Below are 18,447 nucleotides of genomic sequence, written 5' to 3'. Positions count from 1 at the left end.
CTATAATTCGAACTTCTTTCCAGCCCCGTAAAGGAGAAACCCTCTTAGAATACTTTCTATAACTCGAATCCCTCTGTAATTCGAGCAAATGGGATTTCCTGTTCGAGTTCGACTGCACATAGAGTATCGCTGTTTCTGAAACTCACTTGTCTTGCTTTTAAAGCAACTTTAGCATGGGCCGTTTGATTCAGTTCAGTCAGTTCAAGCATGATGTTGCGGATCTCTTCTGTCAACTGATGTTCTTTGGAACACAAGCAATCCTAAAAAGGTAAACGACGGCATTTTATTAATATACTACTACCCTTGTCTAGCTTTCTATTTGAAGTAAATAGTTTCTACCCCCTTACATTTAAGGGGGGGTCTTGGGTTTTGATGAACCAAAAGCAAGGGGGTGTTAAAAGTATGACTTTCCTAAGGGGGGTGCCAGTTAAGGGGGGGTCTTCTTACCTAAGAGGGGGGTCTTCTTAGATAAGGGGGATCTTCCTTGAATTATGCGAAATTTTAATTTTTTTGTAAATAGAAGTCTATATTCAACAAAAATCATCTAACCTAATTATGACTCTTGTACAATCGTTTCATTTAAACTGATTTTCTAACCCCCCGGGTTAGCACTTAAGGGGGGGGGGGGGTCCTCTCTTACCTAAGGGGGGGGGTCTTGACCCCTCTAGAAACTATGAAGTATACCACTGTATTTAAGAGGATTCTACACCTCTGTTTCCATGATTTCTATGTTTTGCCTGTGAAGATCCTACGCTAATTTTTCCAGAAAGATTATAAACCTTCATGTTTCTAGGATGGTTCGGTTTGAAACAGTAGCATCTAAATAATCGAATAGGATAAAAAATTTGGTAAGATGCCCATCCATCAGAAGATTCCCAAATAATTGGATATCAACGAAATTTATTGACATACGATAATTTTGATGACAAGAGCATTCTTTTGCAGGACACGATCGTGTGAGAAGACTTTCTCGATTATTTTCTCCATCGATTTCTCGTCGTTACGGTCGACCATCAAAGAAACGCATTTCTCGAAGTTTCCTACAAATTGTAAGATAATCAAAGAAATCATTACTCCTGGAAAATCTGGGAGTGGGTTACAAAATTAGTTCCAATTACTAGCTTCTTTAGATGAAAATCGTCAGCGAGACAGAAAAGTCTACAAATCCTAATCAATTTTCTTCCCTACTAACCCACACTAAAATGACAATGGATGATGAGTGATTTTTACCTTCATTGAAAAGCTTCTCAACCCGAACGTATTGTTTCAGCAAACCAATCAAAACATTCTTCCGATATCCTTTGATCCCTTCTCGGAACCTAAAACACAAAAAGAAGTTGAAGAATGTCATTTTCAAAATAATGAACAACACTGAAAATTTGTGCAAGTGTACACTACCAAACCCTGAGGAAGCTGGCTAGAGTTTGCCAGATAGGATTGAAGGCAAAATTCTTTATTTAAAAGAAAATTACAATGCAACGACTTCAGACATTAAGGACGGAAATCCTGTCTGGAAAATCTATACTCAGTCTTCTTACGCTTTAAGGGTTGGGAGGTGTATTTGCAGTAAAAGTATATTGATTGTGTCCAAAATCATCTTTTCTGCTACAAGTTACTGTAATTACGAGAAAAGTATTCTTATGGTAGTGCGGAAAATTGGAACGGATTCAAATGTAATCATATTATCAAATGTTCCAATGAAATTTAGAAATCAAGCCAACTCACTTTTGAACAAGCTGCACGATGCCTTGAGAATTCAAGAAGAACAAATCTCTTTCATTTCGTTTAGTCAGAGTGGATGCGTAGCTGTCAATGATCATATTGATCTGGAAAGAGGAAAGTAAAAAAAAAACATTTTATTATACCAGTGGACTACAGTACCGTCGACTTTTTCGTCTCAATTTTCAAAAGACAGAGAATAAAGGGAGTCTTCAAAAGATTTTCAAAACGCAGGGGATAATTATTTTAGTTTAAAAAATTAACGAGACAAGACAGTTTCTTCATTTTTATACAGACAGGGGGGGGGGGGTCGGCACTAAAATCGTGGACGTATGAGTGCTAAAGGATTTTCTAGAAGTTCTTGCATACCTCCACCCCATTTCAGAGAAGTGGTATTTTAGTACTCATGTACAGAGACCGCCCAATTTCGGTATTGCCAGGACAGATTTTCTCTTCTCGGGACCATTTTTCTCAAGAGTGCTGATTAACAACTAAATATTCATTTTTCTTTTACACAATGCTGCTTTATGAATTGAGCAAACATTAAAGACATTTGACTGGGTGCAAAAATCGTTGAACTTAGGAAATTTCCTTCAAATTTTAGAAAATCGTAAAAATTCTGAATAAATCACGTTAATATGGATACCACCTTTCAGCACCTTTTTGGTAATTTAGTACCCTACGGTACTAAAAGGATTTTCAAGTTTTAGGGTATACCACCACGGCACTAAACATCATGATGTCCTAGATTTTAGTATCGACCCCCCCCCCCCCCATGGTACGGATGGCTTTTCCATGGGTTTACATACTTTGAATTTAAGTTGAGAACGGTGCATACATATTCTAAACTTAGAGAAAATATACAGTAGAACTGCCCTCACTTCGCGGAGCACCCAGACAAATTTTTTACTTTTAACTTCTTTTTTTTTCGAGCAAAGAGGAGTTCGGTACTTAAACTATACAATAAAACTTGAAAAAATAACGTCTATTTACTTTATACATCAGTAATTTTTGTTGATTCAAATAATTTTTACGACCTTTCCATAGCCTTTAATAACCAGAGAAGTATTATTTTAATCGTCTCTTTTCATATGCTTATCCGATCGATAAAAGCATCCCCATTTGGTAAAAATTGAAGACCTGAGGCTGGTAGTATTTCGTTGTAAGGAGTTTGTATTAAAAAACAACTTTTAAAAAGTGAAGACTCCCAGAAAAATAACATAAACGAAACTATGTCCTACAACGATCATATCTACATCATTCACTTGTTCATTTTACTTTTTGTTTTGATCGCAAATTTCTTGCTCATCTTTGGCATCAAGAAGACAAACAAAGGACGAATGTCAATGTCAAAGAAATTGTTCATCTTTCTGTCTTGTGTGGACACCGTGACAGCTTTATTGGCGACGCTGCATTCCTTGGTTTCAAATAATGTATACAGAGCTGATTTTCCACCACATGTACGGGTTCTTGTTGGAGTATCTCAGGGATTTCATTTAATGGGGTGCTTCACATTCACAATGATTTGTGTTTTAAGATTTATATCCGTTAAATATCCTTTCAAAAAGATATCTTCTGAAGTCGTTTACGGTGCAATCGGATGTTGCGCAACTTTAGGTGTTATAAACCTTGGTGTACACTATTATGGGTACATAGATCCTCGCGTGAAAAAATACTGCATCTTAATTTTCTGGACACCTTTTTATATATGTTCTATGGTTCTATCAGTAACAGTCAATATTGCATCGCGCCGGATTCTGAAAAGTCAACAATCTACTCAAAAGGAAATCAAAGTCAGAATCGAACAGAAGACTACCAGCATACAAAACGTAGTTGACAAAAGCCAAGCAAATAAAGCGCATGCAGTCAAAACATTGATTTATATTACGATTGCGTATATTATATGCAATTCACCGTTGGTAGCACACACCTCTATCTTTGCGGCATGCTTCTTTGACGTTGAAGCTGAGAAGAATAAGTCAGATTTCAATAGCCAACAGATTCTGTCAGGAATTTTCTTTTTTATGGTGTTAGCAAACACCGGCATAAACTCAGTGCTGTATACTTTACGGACGAAAGAACTAAAGGCGTTTTATAGAACGAAGATCAACTATTTTAAGGCGTGAAACTTGATCATAAAAAATAACAAAGTTGACACCGAAATATTTACATTCAATGTAACATTTATAAGATTGTGAAATTTAAAATTTTATCGTCCTTTTATTCATATGAATGCATGAAAAACACTTTCCTTGTGGTATACCTAAATAAAAACAATACACAACATTCTGAGTATACATTCTTCGTCTGAATTTTTCATTGTTGTCGAAAAACGACTCTATTACAAGATATACACTTTTTTATAAGAACCAATAAATATTTGCTAGGCTTGGTTGCTCTCATTTTTTTTGGCACTTTGAGCCTCAAATTATTCGTATCCTGGTTTTATTTATAGATCTAGGTAAAATTGAGGTATTTTAGATTTTATTTACACCAAATTTTTACTACTTTGTCCCTTAAATTGCTTGAAATTGAAAATGTTCGAGAAAAGGGAAAAGATTTTAATTCCAGATTTTTACCTCCCTGTTGGCAGCAAACTTCGAAAATTAGTACCGTCAACAATATCCGAGAATTCTTAATTACAGAATCGACGTTACAGGAACTTCTGAGTCATTGATTCTTACTCGAAGCACAAGGCCGTGCTATTTTAAATCAAAATGTCAAAATTCTTGAATCACATTTATATCATTCACTTGTTCATTTTACTTTTTGTTTTGATCGCAAATTTTTTGCTCATCTTTGGCATCAAGAAGACAAACAAAGGACGAATGTCAATGTCCAAGAAATTGTTCATCTTTCTGTCGTGTATAGATATTCTAACGACTGTTTTTGCATCAATATACTCCTTGCTGTTGTCCATATTTCTGGCCGAATCAACCTCGACCATCGTCCGTATCAGCATTGGCTTGACCCAAGGGTTGCATTTGATTGGCTATTTTGTATTTGTCCTGATATCAGTGCTTCGATTTATATCCGTCAAATACCCTTTTAGAGAAATATCCGTCCTTGGAGTAAAAGTGTCCATTATGTGCACTGTTTTCCTAGCATTGAATTATCTTTTGGCAAATTTCTTTGTTAATAAACAACCGCCTTACATCAAGACATACTTGATTTATTACTTTTGGGTACTATCTCCATCACAATATTAGTTAGTGTCAATACCATTTCATACAGAACTTTGAAAGCCCGGAGGCTCGAAAGTATTGATGTGAAAGAAGGCGGGAAGACAACGGCTAATATTAACGCCCACCACGGGCGTGGAATCATAGTAGACAAAAGCCGAGAAAACAAAATGTGTGCAGTCAGGACTCTGATATACATATCATTTTGCTATATATTCAGTAATTTCCCATTTGCTTTGTTTGCTATTATGCACGAACACTGTTGCTCTAATGAACTTGAACTTAAAAACACTGTTGGTGATTTCTTCTTTTTCTTGACGATGACCAACACTGGTACCAATGCTCTGTTGTACACTTTTAGGACTAAAGAATTGAAAGAGTTTTATAGAAAAATTATTTCTTGTTCAGCAGTTTAACAGGTACAGTTTTTAGTATTCGGGGACTTTCTCGAATAAGCACAGTGAGAAGAATTTTATTAAAATTCCATTTTTCTAAAAAAGGGCTTGGATTGACTACATTGGCTACGTACTACTTGAGGTGAAACAATTGTTAAAGTTCTTACGGTCAGATGGATTATTTATCCCGTTTATAAAAAAATCGTCATAAAAAAAGTAATTACTGTGTTTTTTTATTGACTTTTACAATCATCACAACCATATGCGACAAGGTTATAAAAGCACCTGCCGATCTTCATCATAAAGAGCCATGTAGTAATTCTGACTTATATAAATAAAATTTTAAGAAAGTAAGCTAGCGAAGTAGAAAACATAAAGCGACGAGAATAGGTAATAGGTTGATGAAAACAGTAAAAAATTCGACGAGGTTGTTTTAGAAACAATGTCATCAGAATTTCTAAATCACACTTATATCATTCACTTGATTATTTTACTTTTTGTTTTGGTCGCAAATTTTTTGCTCATCTTTGGCATCAAGAAGACAAACAAAGGACGAATGTCAATATCAAAGAAATTGTTCATCTTTCTGTCGTGTATAGATATTTTAACGACCGTATCGGGAGCGACGCATACTTTTATCGTCATAGTTATCCGTGTAGACCAATATTCAAGCCGAATGAACATGGTGGCTGGAATAACACAAGGATTACATTTGATGGGTTATTTTGTTTTTATTCTCATTTCCACCCTCCGATATCTATCAGTTCGGTATCCCTTCAAACATATTCAACCAATGCATATTTACATAGCTTTGGCAATATGTAGCGTATTTGGTGTAATCAACTTCAGTTTGAGTTATCTAGCGTCCACGAATTACTTGTTTAAGAAATACTCATTGGTCATTTTCTGGATTCCTCTTTATCTAACATCGATGGTTTTACTGATATCTATAAACATAGCATCGTACAGACTTCTAAAAGCACGCGAAACTGAAATCAGCAAAAACACTGACAAGAGGAAAGCTGACAAAAGCCAAGAAAACAAAACAAAAGCTGTAATAACTTTGATTTATATCACAATCTCATACATCATTTGTAATCTGCCGTTACCCATTTATTCTTCTTATTACGTCTTTGGGTACGACGATGACACTATATTCCACAAATCCGACATGACCGATGCTTTACTCTTATCTAGACTGTTTTTCTTTCTGATGTTGGCAAACACAGGCATTAATGCAATGTTATACACGTTTCGCACGAAAGAGTTGATGTTATTTTATAAGAAGTTGGCATGGTCGATTCTACATGTAGATGGTAAAGCGGCATTTATTAGACACTTCACTCGTGGCAATTGAATCGAACATTTTATGTATCTATACTGAGAACTCATAATGAATTTTGGCCAACATTGAATTTGCCGAGATGAGGGGAAATGCTGTCATAACTTCTTTTGTAAGCGTTTAATGTATACAAAACACTAATAACAAAGTCAATAATGTAGCATAGTCGGGTAATTTGACCAAAGTTTATCAATTTTAATTCTAATCAAAAATATATTTCAAAACCAAAAAATTTAAAAATCCATAACTCGGAGTTTCATGCTCTAAGCAATCATCAGATGTAACTTGCTTAGAGCATGAAACTCCGAGTTATGGATTTTTAAATTTTTTGGTTTTGAAATATATTTTTGATTAAAGAAGCTCTACTCCTGGTTGGTTTTATCGAGCACTCTTTGAATATGATTTCCCCTCATTTGATCAATTTTAATTCGATACATGTTTCGATATTTTATATCATCATCAGTAATAATTTAGTTCTAAAAATAAATAAAATCAACTTTTCTGAATGTTGAGTACACCGCTTAAACGTTCATTCAATTTTTCAAATTACACTTTTTTATATAAGAACAATTTTATAAGAACAATAAGGTTCAAAATCGCCAAAAACAATTTAAGAACAATGATGAGCCTGAATTAACTCAATTTCAAGCAATTTAGGGGTCAAAGTAGTAAAAATTAGGTATAACGCCTAAAATACCTCAATTACATCCTATCAGTGGCGTTGTGGCAGGGGGGCCGGGGGGGCCATGGCCCCCCCAGCGGAGCTTTTTTGAAGGGGCGCCGAAGAGCAAGGGGCGCCAAAAGAGATTTTCTTAAACGCCCCAATCTTAAAAATCATACTTTATGCGCCTTAAATTGCGCCCAGGACCAATTTTACTGAGATAATTTTAAAATACTTGCAATTTTTTTCGCTCGCTTCGCTCGCAATACAGTTAATTGGTAACTTCTTTGCAATCTAGCTAATTTACATTCTTTACGATTTTTACGTTTTCCTTCGCAAATGAGCCATGCATCATTATTTTCTATTAAATTATACTTTTCAATCAACAAATTGAAGTCCATACTCATTTTCACGCTACCTTAAACGCAACCAGCGCAGCCCGTGCGCTCTGGATTTTCTTTTTGTGTACAATATAGCATTATTAAATTAAAATCTAACTGCGCCCCAAGACCAATATGCTGACAACAATATGGGAATCATAAAACATCAATTTTTTCGCTCGCTTCGCTCGCATAACACATTGTTCCTTTAACTTTTTTTCACTCTAGCAAGTGTCAAATTTGTCTATTTTTATTTAGTGATTTTGAGTCTCTTGGCAGTTGATTTAAAAAAATTTTCTAGTCGGCCCCAACCATTGTGGGGCCTGTTTTTCCCTTTTACATTCATCAAAGATAAATCTACTCTTCTCCAATAAATATTTCCTTCCTTATTATGCCTAGGCAAATGAATTTAGAAAAAGTTTAGTAAATGGTGGGTGGGGGGGCACCACTTTGAAAAATTGGAGAGGGGCGCCATTTAAAAAAAATTGACTTTGGCCCCTCCAGAAAAATTTTCCCACAACGCCACTGCATCCTATATATGAATTGTTGTATTGTGAAGATGAATAATCGAGACATCGAGACAAGACAATAGTTATATTATTCTTAGTTACTATTTACGCATGCGCTATATTTTACTAGGTTATCTTTTGTATATATGATTTAGTTAGTAGCTGGATATTGAAGAGATAGGATACAGGATACATTATATATACTTTACACACCGTGTTTACGATATTATATGAATAACAATAAAATAAATAACAGAAAAAATTTACTAGTTCTTATGAAAAAAAGTAGATGTAGTGGATGTAGTAGATAGTGGATGTATGTTAAAGGACGGTCAATGTCAAAAGTTCTTCCCCGATTAAGAAGTAGAATATTTTAAATAAGCGGACACTCTTTTCATGAGGGACGATGACAAAGTGGGCTAGATTATATTAGCATCACGTGGCAGAAAGTCTTGTTGGAAACCTTGCCCCTTCCAATGTTCCATTAAGATCATAAATAACAACCCCGACTGGCCGTGGAAGCCATAAAAACAATCGAACAATTAGTTTAGTTGCATAATTTTGTAAACAAATTCATCCTCATCTTATCACTGCACACTTTTTCCCACAGCATACGAATAATGAGCTCTGCAGTGATTTCGAGAATTGACGCCGAAAATTCTTATCACTTATGGAGTATACGATGGCATTAGATATAGAATTACTCATCTGTATGACAACGAGTAGCGAATTGATCTTAACTTTAACTGTATCTTGTATATATAAGCTTGTGTTAAATTCTATGAATTGAAAGCAATCGAACGGTACAACCAGTATTGAAAAGACAATCACCATCTTAATCAGAGTCTTTTGAATTCTTTTCGATCTACAGTTGTCATGTGAGCGAGAAGTTGACAAACCCTCACCTCGCTTTGATAGTTTGAATGTTTTGTAGTTAAAATATGACATGGCTGAAACAGAAATGACATCTCGAATGCAATTCAAAATAACGGTAACGTTCTGGTAGTTGTAATCTTCGACCCTGCACATATCCATTAGTGTATAAGTGTAGGGCGATACTATAGCGGCGGAAAGAATCAACACTGTAGCGAAGTAGTATCGGAGTTTTAATCGCTTTTTGAATGGATATTTCATACGCTGATATCGTTCAAAAGAGATGATGAGCAGCGTACCATGTGAAATACTGACCGAAAACGGGAACAAACTAATCCAAACCTTGCAGACCGGTTCAGTTAGTATTGTACCTAAAAATTCAGTCAGAATTCCGTAAATGAAGAGAGACGGGACACAGATGGAAGATATCAAATCGATGGTGGCGAGTAGAATCAACCTTTTCTCGAACAGGCTTCTCTGTTTCGATTTGCCCAAAGTGAAAATGACAGCAGTGCTACCAATAATACCGATGAGAAACAAACAACATAACAGGATAACGCAAATTTTATTGGTTAGATCAAGATTGATGAAATTGTCAAAGATCGCCATGTCTTGAAGATGGACTGCTTTCCTTTCCTTTTTTAGAAGATTTCATAAACAATTTTGGATGTATTCATTTTGTACAAGTTTGTCTCCATAATAGTTTGTTGATTAAAAAACATCTTTGGTAATAAAGGTTTCCATAAATATACTTCAAAGCAGTTATTCTTTATCTTTTATTTTATCGGCTGTTTATATTTGTATTCAGCTCTCATAGAGATGTTTACTTCATTTAAAAGAGTTCGAAATTTTATTTATTTTAGCTTCGGAAAGATGGTAATTTATTTCTTATCGTTCTTTATTTGTCTTGTTTGTTAGCAACAGAATGTTCTCTTCTCTATCAATCTTACCCATTATAAACAGCGAGAGTTAATATAAACTCGACTATTTCTTAAATTGTTAGCAAAAATGCCAAATTATCTTTAATATGAAATTAATAAAAATGCCTCAGGAATCTTCTCTAGTATGATGGTTATAATCTATTTTGCTTGTGGTAAAAACAGAAAAATACCTTTTGACTTGGGAATCGATTGAGGATGGACGTTAGGTTGCTGGAATATCTTTTCAAAAGATTATTGATTTTGTCGCCAACTTCTTGTGGAATTCTTCCAGTTACCGAAGTTAAAAGTTCCTGAAATATAATACAAATATTTAGTAATACTTCATGATGCCCCATAGTCTATCAAATATTGTAAGGGGTCAATCGTACTTAGTAAATAATTTGTCTCCGACAGGTATAATCAAGTGTCTTGATGAATAATGACTAAAAATGTCGATAGAGAAGCCTCATATCCCAATTTTATTACCTGCATTTCAATCAGAGGTAAAGCAGGATCATTCAGGACTTTCAATATTGTTTTCAAGTCTTCATCCATCTAAATGATAAGGAAAGGTATGAATGGGAAAACTGTAAGAGTGTAAGGAAATTTGATTGGCAACAGAATAACTTTTGTGGAGGAACCAAAAGCATGAATTCTTAAAGATTCTAGATACATAGCTTTAATTGTTCTGTCTTGCAGATAATCACGCATGCTTGATTTCACTTGGTTTATATCTACTCTCATTTATATAAAACATCAAACTTAGAAATTTACCTTTGGCAAGAAATAAGGTTCTTGGACACAATATCCATTCATGGTATTGATCAAATTTTCATGAGAAGCTTGGAAGATTTGATGAAGTTTGATTCCTTTTGTTCGATTTCCTATGTTTGGGAATGCACTTCGGTGAAGCACCGTCTAAAAGAAGAAGACATTAACATTTAGTCGCCATTACAACCTCCGACAGTTTTGAGGCCCTAAAATCAAGATTAGAATCATGCAAGAATTGTTAAAAATATCAAAGGCAGTTTAGTGTGCAAGTAATAAAAACGAGAAATGAAAAACAGTTGAGGAACTAGCCGCTAGTCAGGCTGACTTGTCAAATATCATTAGAAAGGTTTTATAAAAAGACTCAAGCCAAAAAGCAATGTACCTGTGCCACTTTATTTGGGTCGTCCAAAGTCAATCTTCCAATCACCATTCCCGGTTCCAATGAAGTTCCAGGAACTTTGATGTGGTGCAAACTACAAAGTCAAAAGTTAATATAGTAGTCAGATTATCCAAACCGCAAAGTGATTGGACTCTGCATTTCAGTAAAAGTATCGCAAAACAAGCGTCTGTCCTTTCAAGAAAAGATCAAGCACCCAAAGGGATGAATTGTGACTAAAAGGTACTCACCATCCGCTACAAGCAGCAACTAAAGGCATGATCATTTTCATGACTTCAATTTCAGCGTAAGCTTCCCCGGCAAACACGTGACCACCATCTTCAATAGTATAATTGATGAGTTTCCCAGGAGAAGGTGATCTAACGAGAAAATATTCGAGAGTCTTGGAAAAATAGTATCACCAAATTCTATATTCAGTGCAGTTTCATCCGACATTTTAAGTTATCATTACATTAATTAAAAAAAGCATTTGACTAATTTCATTCTTCTAAAAGAATTATACCTGAGGATTGTCGGATCATTTTCTTTCCGGAAAACACAAGTTTTACCATTGATGATGACACGATATCCACTGACTTCATCTTTTAAGAAGGAAGTATAGGTTGTGTCACCAATGGACACCATCATGCCACCATCAGACATTCTAAAAGAATTTTAACATTACTATTATACTGCTTGTTGCTCTATTGAGGAACCGAACTTCAAGATGGGAAGTAGTCATTATAAGCACCTTCTAAACATAGAATTTCGTTCAAAAAGAGTCAATATTCGAGGATAGTTGGTTGAACTTAATATCAATAGAGAGCCAAGAGCCAAGACAATTTTTTACAACTACATCAGTAAAATTCTTTAGAACGATAGCGTGTTTTGAAATCAAAATTAGACTTAAATAATAAAAGAACCTGATGTAAGCTGTTACCTATGAACATCAACTTCCAAACAAGACTCATTCATTTCCAAGAAATATTGAGTTGCACCACATTTCGTCACCTGCAACGCAAACATCACAATTAAAGTTTTTCACGGTAACCTTAACTAAGTGTTGACTTTAACGACTTCAAAAATAAAAACATTGGTATAGACAGAAAGAAAAAATTTTTTCTTACTAATAAGATGTATTTGGTCTCGTTGTGAATAAGCTCTACATTTTCAGTGATTTTCAGGTTGCTCGCTTTGGGAATTTGACCTCTTTCCAAAGCTGATTGGTACACCAAAAAAGTTTTGCTGACGACATCATCTGCAATATGAAGAGCTCCACAGATGACTGCAGGGATGATTTCTGGAGATTCAGCCTAAAAATTGAATTAATCTCATATATTGAGTTTGATACACAACAATAATTGTCCTGAATGATGAACATTGATTTGATGGATAGAACTTCACAATAAATTTCTAGCCATTATCTTTATGATTCGTTAAAAGAGGAGAAATGAAAAGTTTTGACGAAAGACCAACTTCTTATAAGAGATTGAAAAATCTCTTTTAACTTACCTTGACTTTCTCAGCAATCAAACTATCAAGCCAGGCAGTATCGATGGTGTTTCTTTTGAAAGATTCATCTTCCAACAATCGAACAAGATATTCAACAGTGGTTCGAAAGTCTCCACGAATCGACAACTCTTTCAAAGCAACGACCATGTTCCTAATTATTTTGAACAGTAAATTTTGAATTTTGAAAACAAGGAAACCACTGTTTATGACATGGTTGACTGCAGTAGGAAAAATTAGACATGCGATATTGCTCCTAAAATTGATTTCACAGCAGTTGTGCATTTCGAGAAATTTTGATTTGCAACGAAAGCTTACTTTCTAGCAGCTTCTCGGTTTTCACCACCAGCAAACAAGTGACCGAATTGTGAATCTGCATACTCATGAAGACTTCCATCAGCTGTTACGCTGAAATATCCCCAACAATGAGCATTGCTTCGATAACTCAATTCTTTGATTGTTCCACTACTCGGCTTGAAACCCTGAGTAAGTGATAGAAGCATTGATAGAAAGTCTTTTACCGAAGTGATTTGTACTAGTAATCGTCAAAAACCTCCTTTTTTTCTTTTGTTTAAAAAGAAAACATTGGAGTGTAATTTTTCTTTGTTTTCAATTAAAAGAAGCTATTGTAACGTAAAATTTCTTTGTTCTTTTTTATATTGAAGGAAAAAAAATGTCTTTGTTTTTTTATTATATAGTAAAAAAAAGTCTCTGACACAGGACTTGGGAGAGAAAAGAATAAGGGGACAAAAGTGTCCCCCGCCGAAAGTGCAAAAAGTGGTAATAGTGTAATTAACGATTAATCGCACTCCTCTAAACCAATCAGATTCGAGTAATTTTGCACGCTGACGATTACGCATGAAATACAATATTATTCTTATCAGATTGGAAGGAACAGCTCTTCTCTTTAGCATTGGGAAAGTTTAAGCCTTGATTGCCAACTGTAACATAGAACAATACCTCATCTGGGTTTTCTGCTGTGATTCTGCAAGCAATAACATGCCCTTTTGGTTTCAACTTCCCGTAGTAACTGATCAAATAAAAAGAAATCATTCCATAAATTACACTGGACTACTAACCAGTAGCCAACAAACAAATAACTAAGGTATCAGAAGCATTCCTAAAAACAAACAGAATTATAACTTACTCAGTAAAGATAATGGGTGCGGCAGACCAAGGTGATTCTCCATAGAGAAGCCTGATATCTTTGATTCTATGTAGCGGAATACCCATTGCAATCTAAAGAAAGAGTCAAGGTGAATATAAAGGTCAAACTTTATCGAAAAATAACCATATATCAAAAAACGCTGTTTTTTACAACAAATAAATTCATTTTATTGTTCACCATAGAAAAAGTACTGAAAGAAACTTACTTGTAATTGGCAAGCAGCCAAGTTGATGTTAGTGATCATTTCTGTGCAAGGATGTTCCACTTGGAGACGTGGATTGAGTTCAAGGAAGTACACTTCTTTGGAGATGCAATCATATAAATACTCTACGGTTCCAGCGCTGACATATCCAACAAGTTTAGCCAAGTTCACAGCATTCTTTAATTAAAGATGAAAAGGTTAGAAATTTAAAAGGGTTCTTCATGCAATTTAATAAAATTCTGATGTTTTCGTAGTCAAGTTTATATGGAACATATTTAGTTAAAAAAAGACGTACTCCTGTGTTTTGGACATAATTACTACATATTTTTAGCAAGCTAGAATGTTTCAAAAGTCACTGTATTGTACCTTTTCCATTTTGACAAGGGTTTCTCCTTTACAGACAGTGACTGGACCTTCCTCAATGATTTTTTGATGACGTCTTTGAACTGAACAATCTCTTCCAAACAGAGAAATAGCTTCCCCATATTGGTCAGCTAGCAACTGGACTTCCAAATGTCTTGCTCTGAAAGTAAAAATCAAATTAATTTAATATTTCATCAGCATATCGAAAAAATAATTTTTTTCTAATTTGGGTAATTGGAACAATTAAACATAATGGCTTTTTAGGAAAATTTTAAGGAATGTGAAAAATCTTAAAAGGTTTCAAAGTCAGCACCCTCTTAAATTGTTTGAACCTATTTGTACATTTTGTGTCAGTTTCAGTAATTTTATACCATTCTGGTTAGATCTATTTACCTTTGCATACATTTCATGATAAAGATAGGTGATCCAGGTACTTCAGTTTCAACCTGAGAAAACAAAAACAAAAATTACAAAATTGTCTGATTTCATGTCTTGAATATGAGATGATAAATGAAATTGACATAAGAATTTTTTAAATGAAATCTACAACTTGATGAAGTTTAGAATTTCAAGAGTTGAACAGACCTGTCTAAATCCATTGGAAAATTCTTCATCATTGTTACATTTCCTGATGCCTTTACCACCTCCTCCTTCTGATGCTTTGATCATCACAGGATATCCAATCTCGTGTGCAATCTTTAGAGAAAAGAAAAATGGCGAATGATCTATCTATTACGAATGCTTTACAAATTTTGGGACACATTTTCCTAATCAAGACTTTTAAAACAATTGAAAGCTTGTCAAAAGTTGTAAAACTATATGGGGTTTTCGGATGTTTCACTGTACAGCTCTAGTATTAACATCTTAAAGGAAAACTGAATTATGACCCTAGCTTTATTAATAAAATCAAATTCATCACTTTCATACATTAGAACAGAAAAAACAATTATGAACTTACCACAAGACCTTTCATAACATCAGTCACACAGGCTTCTTGGAATTTTTCCATTGGGACACTAACATAGTTCCCCTCACCCGGTTTTGAATCCTTGTCAATGTCCAGTGTGATTCCTTAAATCAAATTAAAAAAATGACATGTATGAAAGGATCATCAAGGGATTTTTTCTTATTGACAGAAGTGACATTGCAGGCGCGTATTGTCTTTTAAAGCCCTCGTGTTATGAGATAGAATTTAAAGTTCTGATAATATAATTCATGAAGTCTTTCACTTGGGTAGAAATTACTACACAGTGAAAAGCCAACTTACCATTGCCTGACCAAGGTAAGGTTGGAATATCAATAGATTGTGCTATGATGGAAGATGCAACTTTGTCTCCCAATGCCCACATAGAATGTGAAGTGGGTCCTACAAAAAAAAAGTTTCAAAATTTAGGACTATAGTATAAAGATTTCTAGTGAAGTTTGGCAAATCTTTTATAATTACATAGTCAAATAATTTTCATGTTATCTTTAGCTTTTATAATGGATAAATCTTACTCTAAGACAAATAAAAATGTTTTAATTTCTAGATCCTTTTTATCAATCCTTATCATTTGAATAAATGTACCTGAATGTACATCTATTTTCACACAAAGAGCATGTAAAAGATGGCAGAGCAGGTCTGTTTCATCCCCAATTCAAAACTCAAAAACTATTACATGCCTATCCCAGTTAGGGACTACTCAAAATCAAAATCTGCGTCAGTTCCTTTTAGATTTCTTAAGTCTTGGAATCTATTTTTTTAATAGAGACTTTGTCAGCTGTTTATCTGTACTTTTGCTAAAATTTTTGTTAATAATACAATTGATTTCTTCAGAACGAAAAAAATAAATTAATTGCTTCAATTTGTCCCATCAGTCTTGGTCAATTCAATATCCTACTCCAAAACAAAAATGTAAATCCAAAAGAAGTAAATGGGAACACCTAGCTCAAAGCTAATTCCTAAGGGGACCTAAATCAATGAGAGCATCCTGAAAACTGGGTTGAAACCATCCTGTTTTGTTTTGGATAGAAAGGCAATCAGAATAAAATAACTTTAAGTCACTAAAAGAAGTACAAAAGGTTTTACAAGAAGAACAAAAAAACAACAAAAAAATTGCAAAATGTAAGATATAATCATTAGAAATGTCGAAACTTACCTATGAATGCAATTCCATTTTTGGACAGAAGTTCTGGTAGTTTAGGGTTTTCTGATGCATGGCCCCAGCCTGCCCATACAGCTTGTACAGCAGTTCTTCTGGCAATATCCAAAATCAATTCAACATTAGCGTAGTTATTATTGTTGGTGCCACCAGGAACAGTCACAAAATGATCAGCCATTTTAACATATTCAGCATTTGCCTGAAATGAAAAAAATGGTCATTAACCTACCTACAGATTTTAAAGATTTAGAAGACAAAATCTTCTTCTAGAATTCTGTATTTCAGAATGGAGACAGCATATTCCTAATCCAATGTTTCTGGCTGGTTATAGACAAAAATTACTTCTGGTTGGTTATAGACAAAAATTATTTTGGCTCAATAGAATGCAGGGGGGGGGTCGGTAGTAAAATCTCAGACATAATGACGTTTACTACGGTGGTGGTGTGACGAAAAATCGAAAAAAAATTTTACTACCCAGGGTAGTTAAATACTAAAATGGGTGGTATCTATGTGTTAAATGTTGAAAAAATTTTACTACCTGGGTAGTTAAAACTGGTAAAATTAGCAAATTTTAGCTATTTTTTGTAATTCTTTTAATTTTCTGGATGACTTTTCTGAAAAAATCTGAAAATTTTTATAATTTGAAAAGATTTTCTGTTGGAAAGTTGTTTGCTGCAAACAAAAAATTCTCGAAATTCTTTGTCAATATAAAAAGACTTTAATCCTAAGGGAAAAACATTAATTTTTGCACTACGTGAAAAATGTGTCACAGAAATAATCATTTTTTAGCTTTTTTTGCAAAATCAGTCCGAAAAGCAACTAAAAAATAGGTGGTCTCTATGACAAATTGTCCCAAAAGCTTTTACTACCAGGGTAGTAAAATACCTCTTCCAAGAGTCTGGGTGGTGGTATGTAAAAATTCGTAAAAATCCTTTTACTACTCATATATGTCTGAGATTTTACTACCGACCCCCCCCCTGTAGAATGACCATTGGTTTTCACATGGAGATAGCACTATTGCAGAGCAACACTTTGCTCTCCTACTGAGTTTGTTGGTTTTTCCAACCATTCAGGTTGCTAGTCCAAAGACAACACCACCAGAACAACTTTATTCCTTTCATTACAATATGTAAAGGAAAATCTTATGTAAATCTTGCAGATGTGGTCAGATGATTATTATTATCAAAGCATATTCTTACCTTTAAATCCTCAGGGGTGACCATTGCAACAAATTTCACTGCTTTGTCATTTCCAAACATGTCATAAGCCCATTGTCTCATAGATCTGATGCATTTGACTGCAGCAATACCATTATTTGCAACAAGCACCTTTTCAATGACATGAGTTCCACCAAATTTGGAAACAAATTCAGCTGGCGTTGCAGCCTAAAAATTTAAAATCTTTTATCATTTCTCTTCAAATTAAAGGCAAAATTATTCACAAGGAATTAATTATAAAGACTAGGCTTTTCAAAACGGAATTTTGTCACTGAGCAAGACTCTTCTTAACAGAAATTGAAAGATTTATTGAACAAAATCACTTACAACATAGTTATCTAATCTTTCTTGGGTATTGCTTCTCTGTTTATCCAGTGCTAATTTCAATCCAGTTTCAGAATCACTCCCAGAATCGCTTGATGTATCTTCATTTTCCATGGTAATAAAACCAGACATTTCTTTACTTTAACAATCTTTTCTAACTACCTTAAAGAGTCCATCTACAAATAGAAAAAAACATGAGATTGTTCAGGCACACACCATGTTTTATTGATTTTGTTATGTATACCACCTATGTAGCAATTGAATGTAATAAACAACCTCTTTGACCTATAATATTACTCTGATAACAAAAATACTGAAACATAAAAAAATAAAGATATCATATTTTAAATATCTTTAATGTAGGTCTACCATTGTGGAGGTGTGTACCAAGGACA

The 18,447-nt window shown here is 34.3% G+C and overlaps 1 protein-coding gene across 2 annotated transcripts in view; it reads right to left on the bottom strand.

Annotated features, from left to right (window-relative positions):
* Window positions 1–18,239, bottom strand: part of LOC136817020 (acetyl-CoA carboxylase-like) — a 47,581-nt gene extending 29,342 nt beyond the window's left edge. For both annotated transcript variants that reach the window (XM_067073363.1, XM_067073362.1), the window contains exons 1-25: window positions 18,056–18,239; window positions 17,711–17,896; window positions 16,509–16,710; window positions 15,638–15,736; window positions 15,329–15,441; window positions 14,956–15,066; window positions 14,764–14,816; window positions 14,374–14,530; window positions 14,011–14,184; window positions 13,785–13,876; window positions 13,598–13,667; window positions 12,956–13,119; window positions 12,641–12,791; window positions 12,256–12,441; window positions 12,069–12,139; window positions 11,652–11,792; window positions 11,380–11,508; window positions 11,135–11,225; window positions 10,756–10,899; window positions 10,468–10,536; window positions 10,173–10,292; window positions 1,726–1,826; window positions 1,231–1,319; window positions 913–1,040; window positions 147–260 (exon numbers count right to left, since the gene is read on the bottom strand). In XM_067073363.1, the coding sequence (XP_066929464.1) occupies window positions 147–260; window positions 913–1,040; window positions 1,231–1,319; window positions 1,726–1,826; window positions 10,173–10,292; window positions 10,468–10,536; window positions 10,756–10,899; window positions 11,135–11,225; window positions 11,380–11,508; window positions 11,652–11,792; window positions 12,069–12,139; window positions 12,256–12,441; window positions 12,641–12,791; window positions 12,956–13,119; window positions 13,598–13,667; window positions 13,785–13,876; window positions 14,011–14,184; window positions 14,374–14,530; window positions 14,764–14,816; window positions 14,956–15,066; window positions 15,329–15,441; window positions 15,638–15,736; window positions 16,509–16,710; window positions 17,711–17,896; window positions 18,056–18,184 (3,084 nt within the window). In that variant the 5' untranslated portion in view covers window positions 18,185–18,239. The remainder of the gene's footprint in view (window positions 1–146; window positions 261–912; window positions 1,041–1,230; window positions 1,320–1,725; window positions 1,827–10,172; window positions 10,293–10,467; window positions 10,537–10,755; window positions 10,900–11,134; window positions 11,226–11,379; window positions 11,509–11,651; window positions 11,793–12,068; window positions 12,140–12,255; window positions 12,442–12,640; window positions 12,792–12,955; window positions 13,120–13,597; window positions 13,668–13,784; window positions 13,877–14,010; window positions 14,185–14,373; window positions 14,531–14,763; window positions 14,817–14,955; window positions 15,067–15,328; window positions 15,442–15,637; window positions 15,737–16,508; window positions 16,711–17,710; window positions 17,897–18,055) is intronic.
* Window positions 18,240–18,447: the final 208 nt, after the last annotated feature.

This window comes from Clytia hemisphaerica, unplaced genomic scaffold (assembly GCF_902728285.1).
Source record: "Clytia hemisphaerica strain Z4C2 unplaced genomic scaffold, Clytia hemisphaerica genome assembly, whole genome shotgun sequence".
Taxonomy (NCBI): domain Eukaryota; kingdom Metazoa; phylum Cnidaria; class Hydrozoa; order Leptothecata; family Clytiidae; genus Clytia; species Clytia hemisphaerica.
Note: the sequence above shows the minus strand (reverse complement) of the source record. Positions and strands in the feature narration are given on the sequence as shown.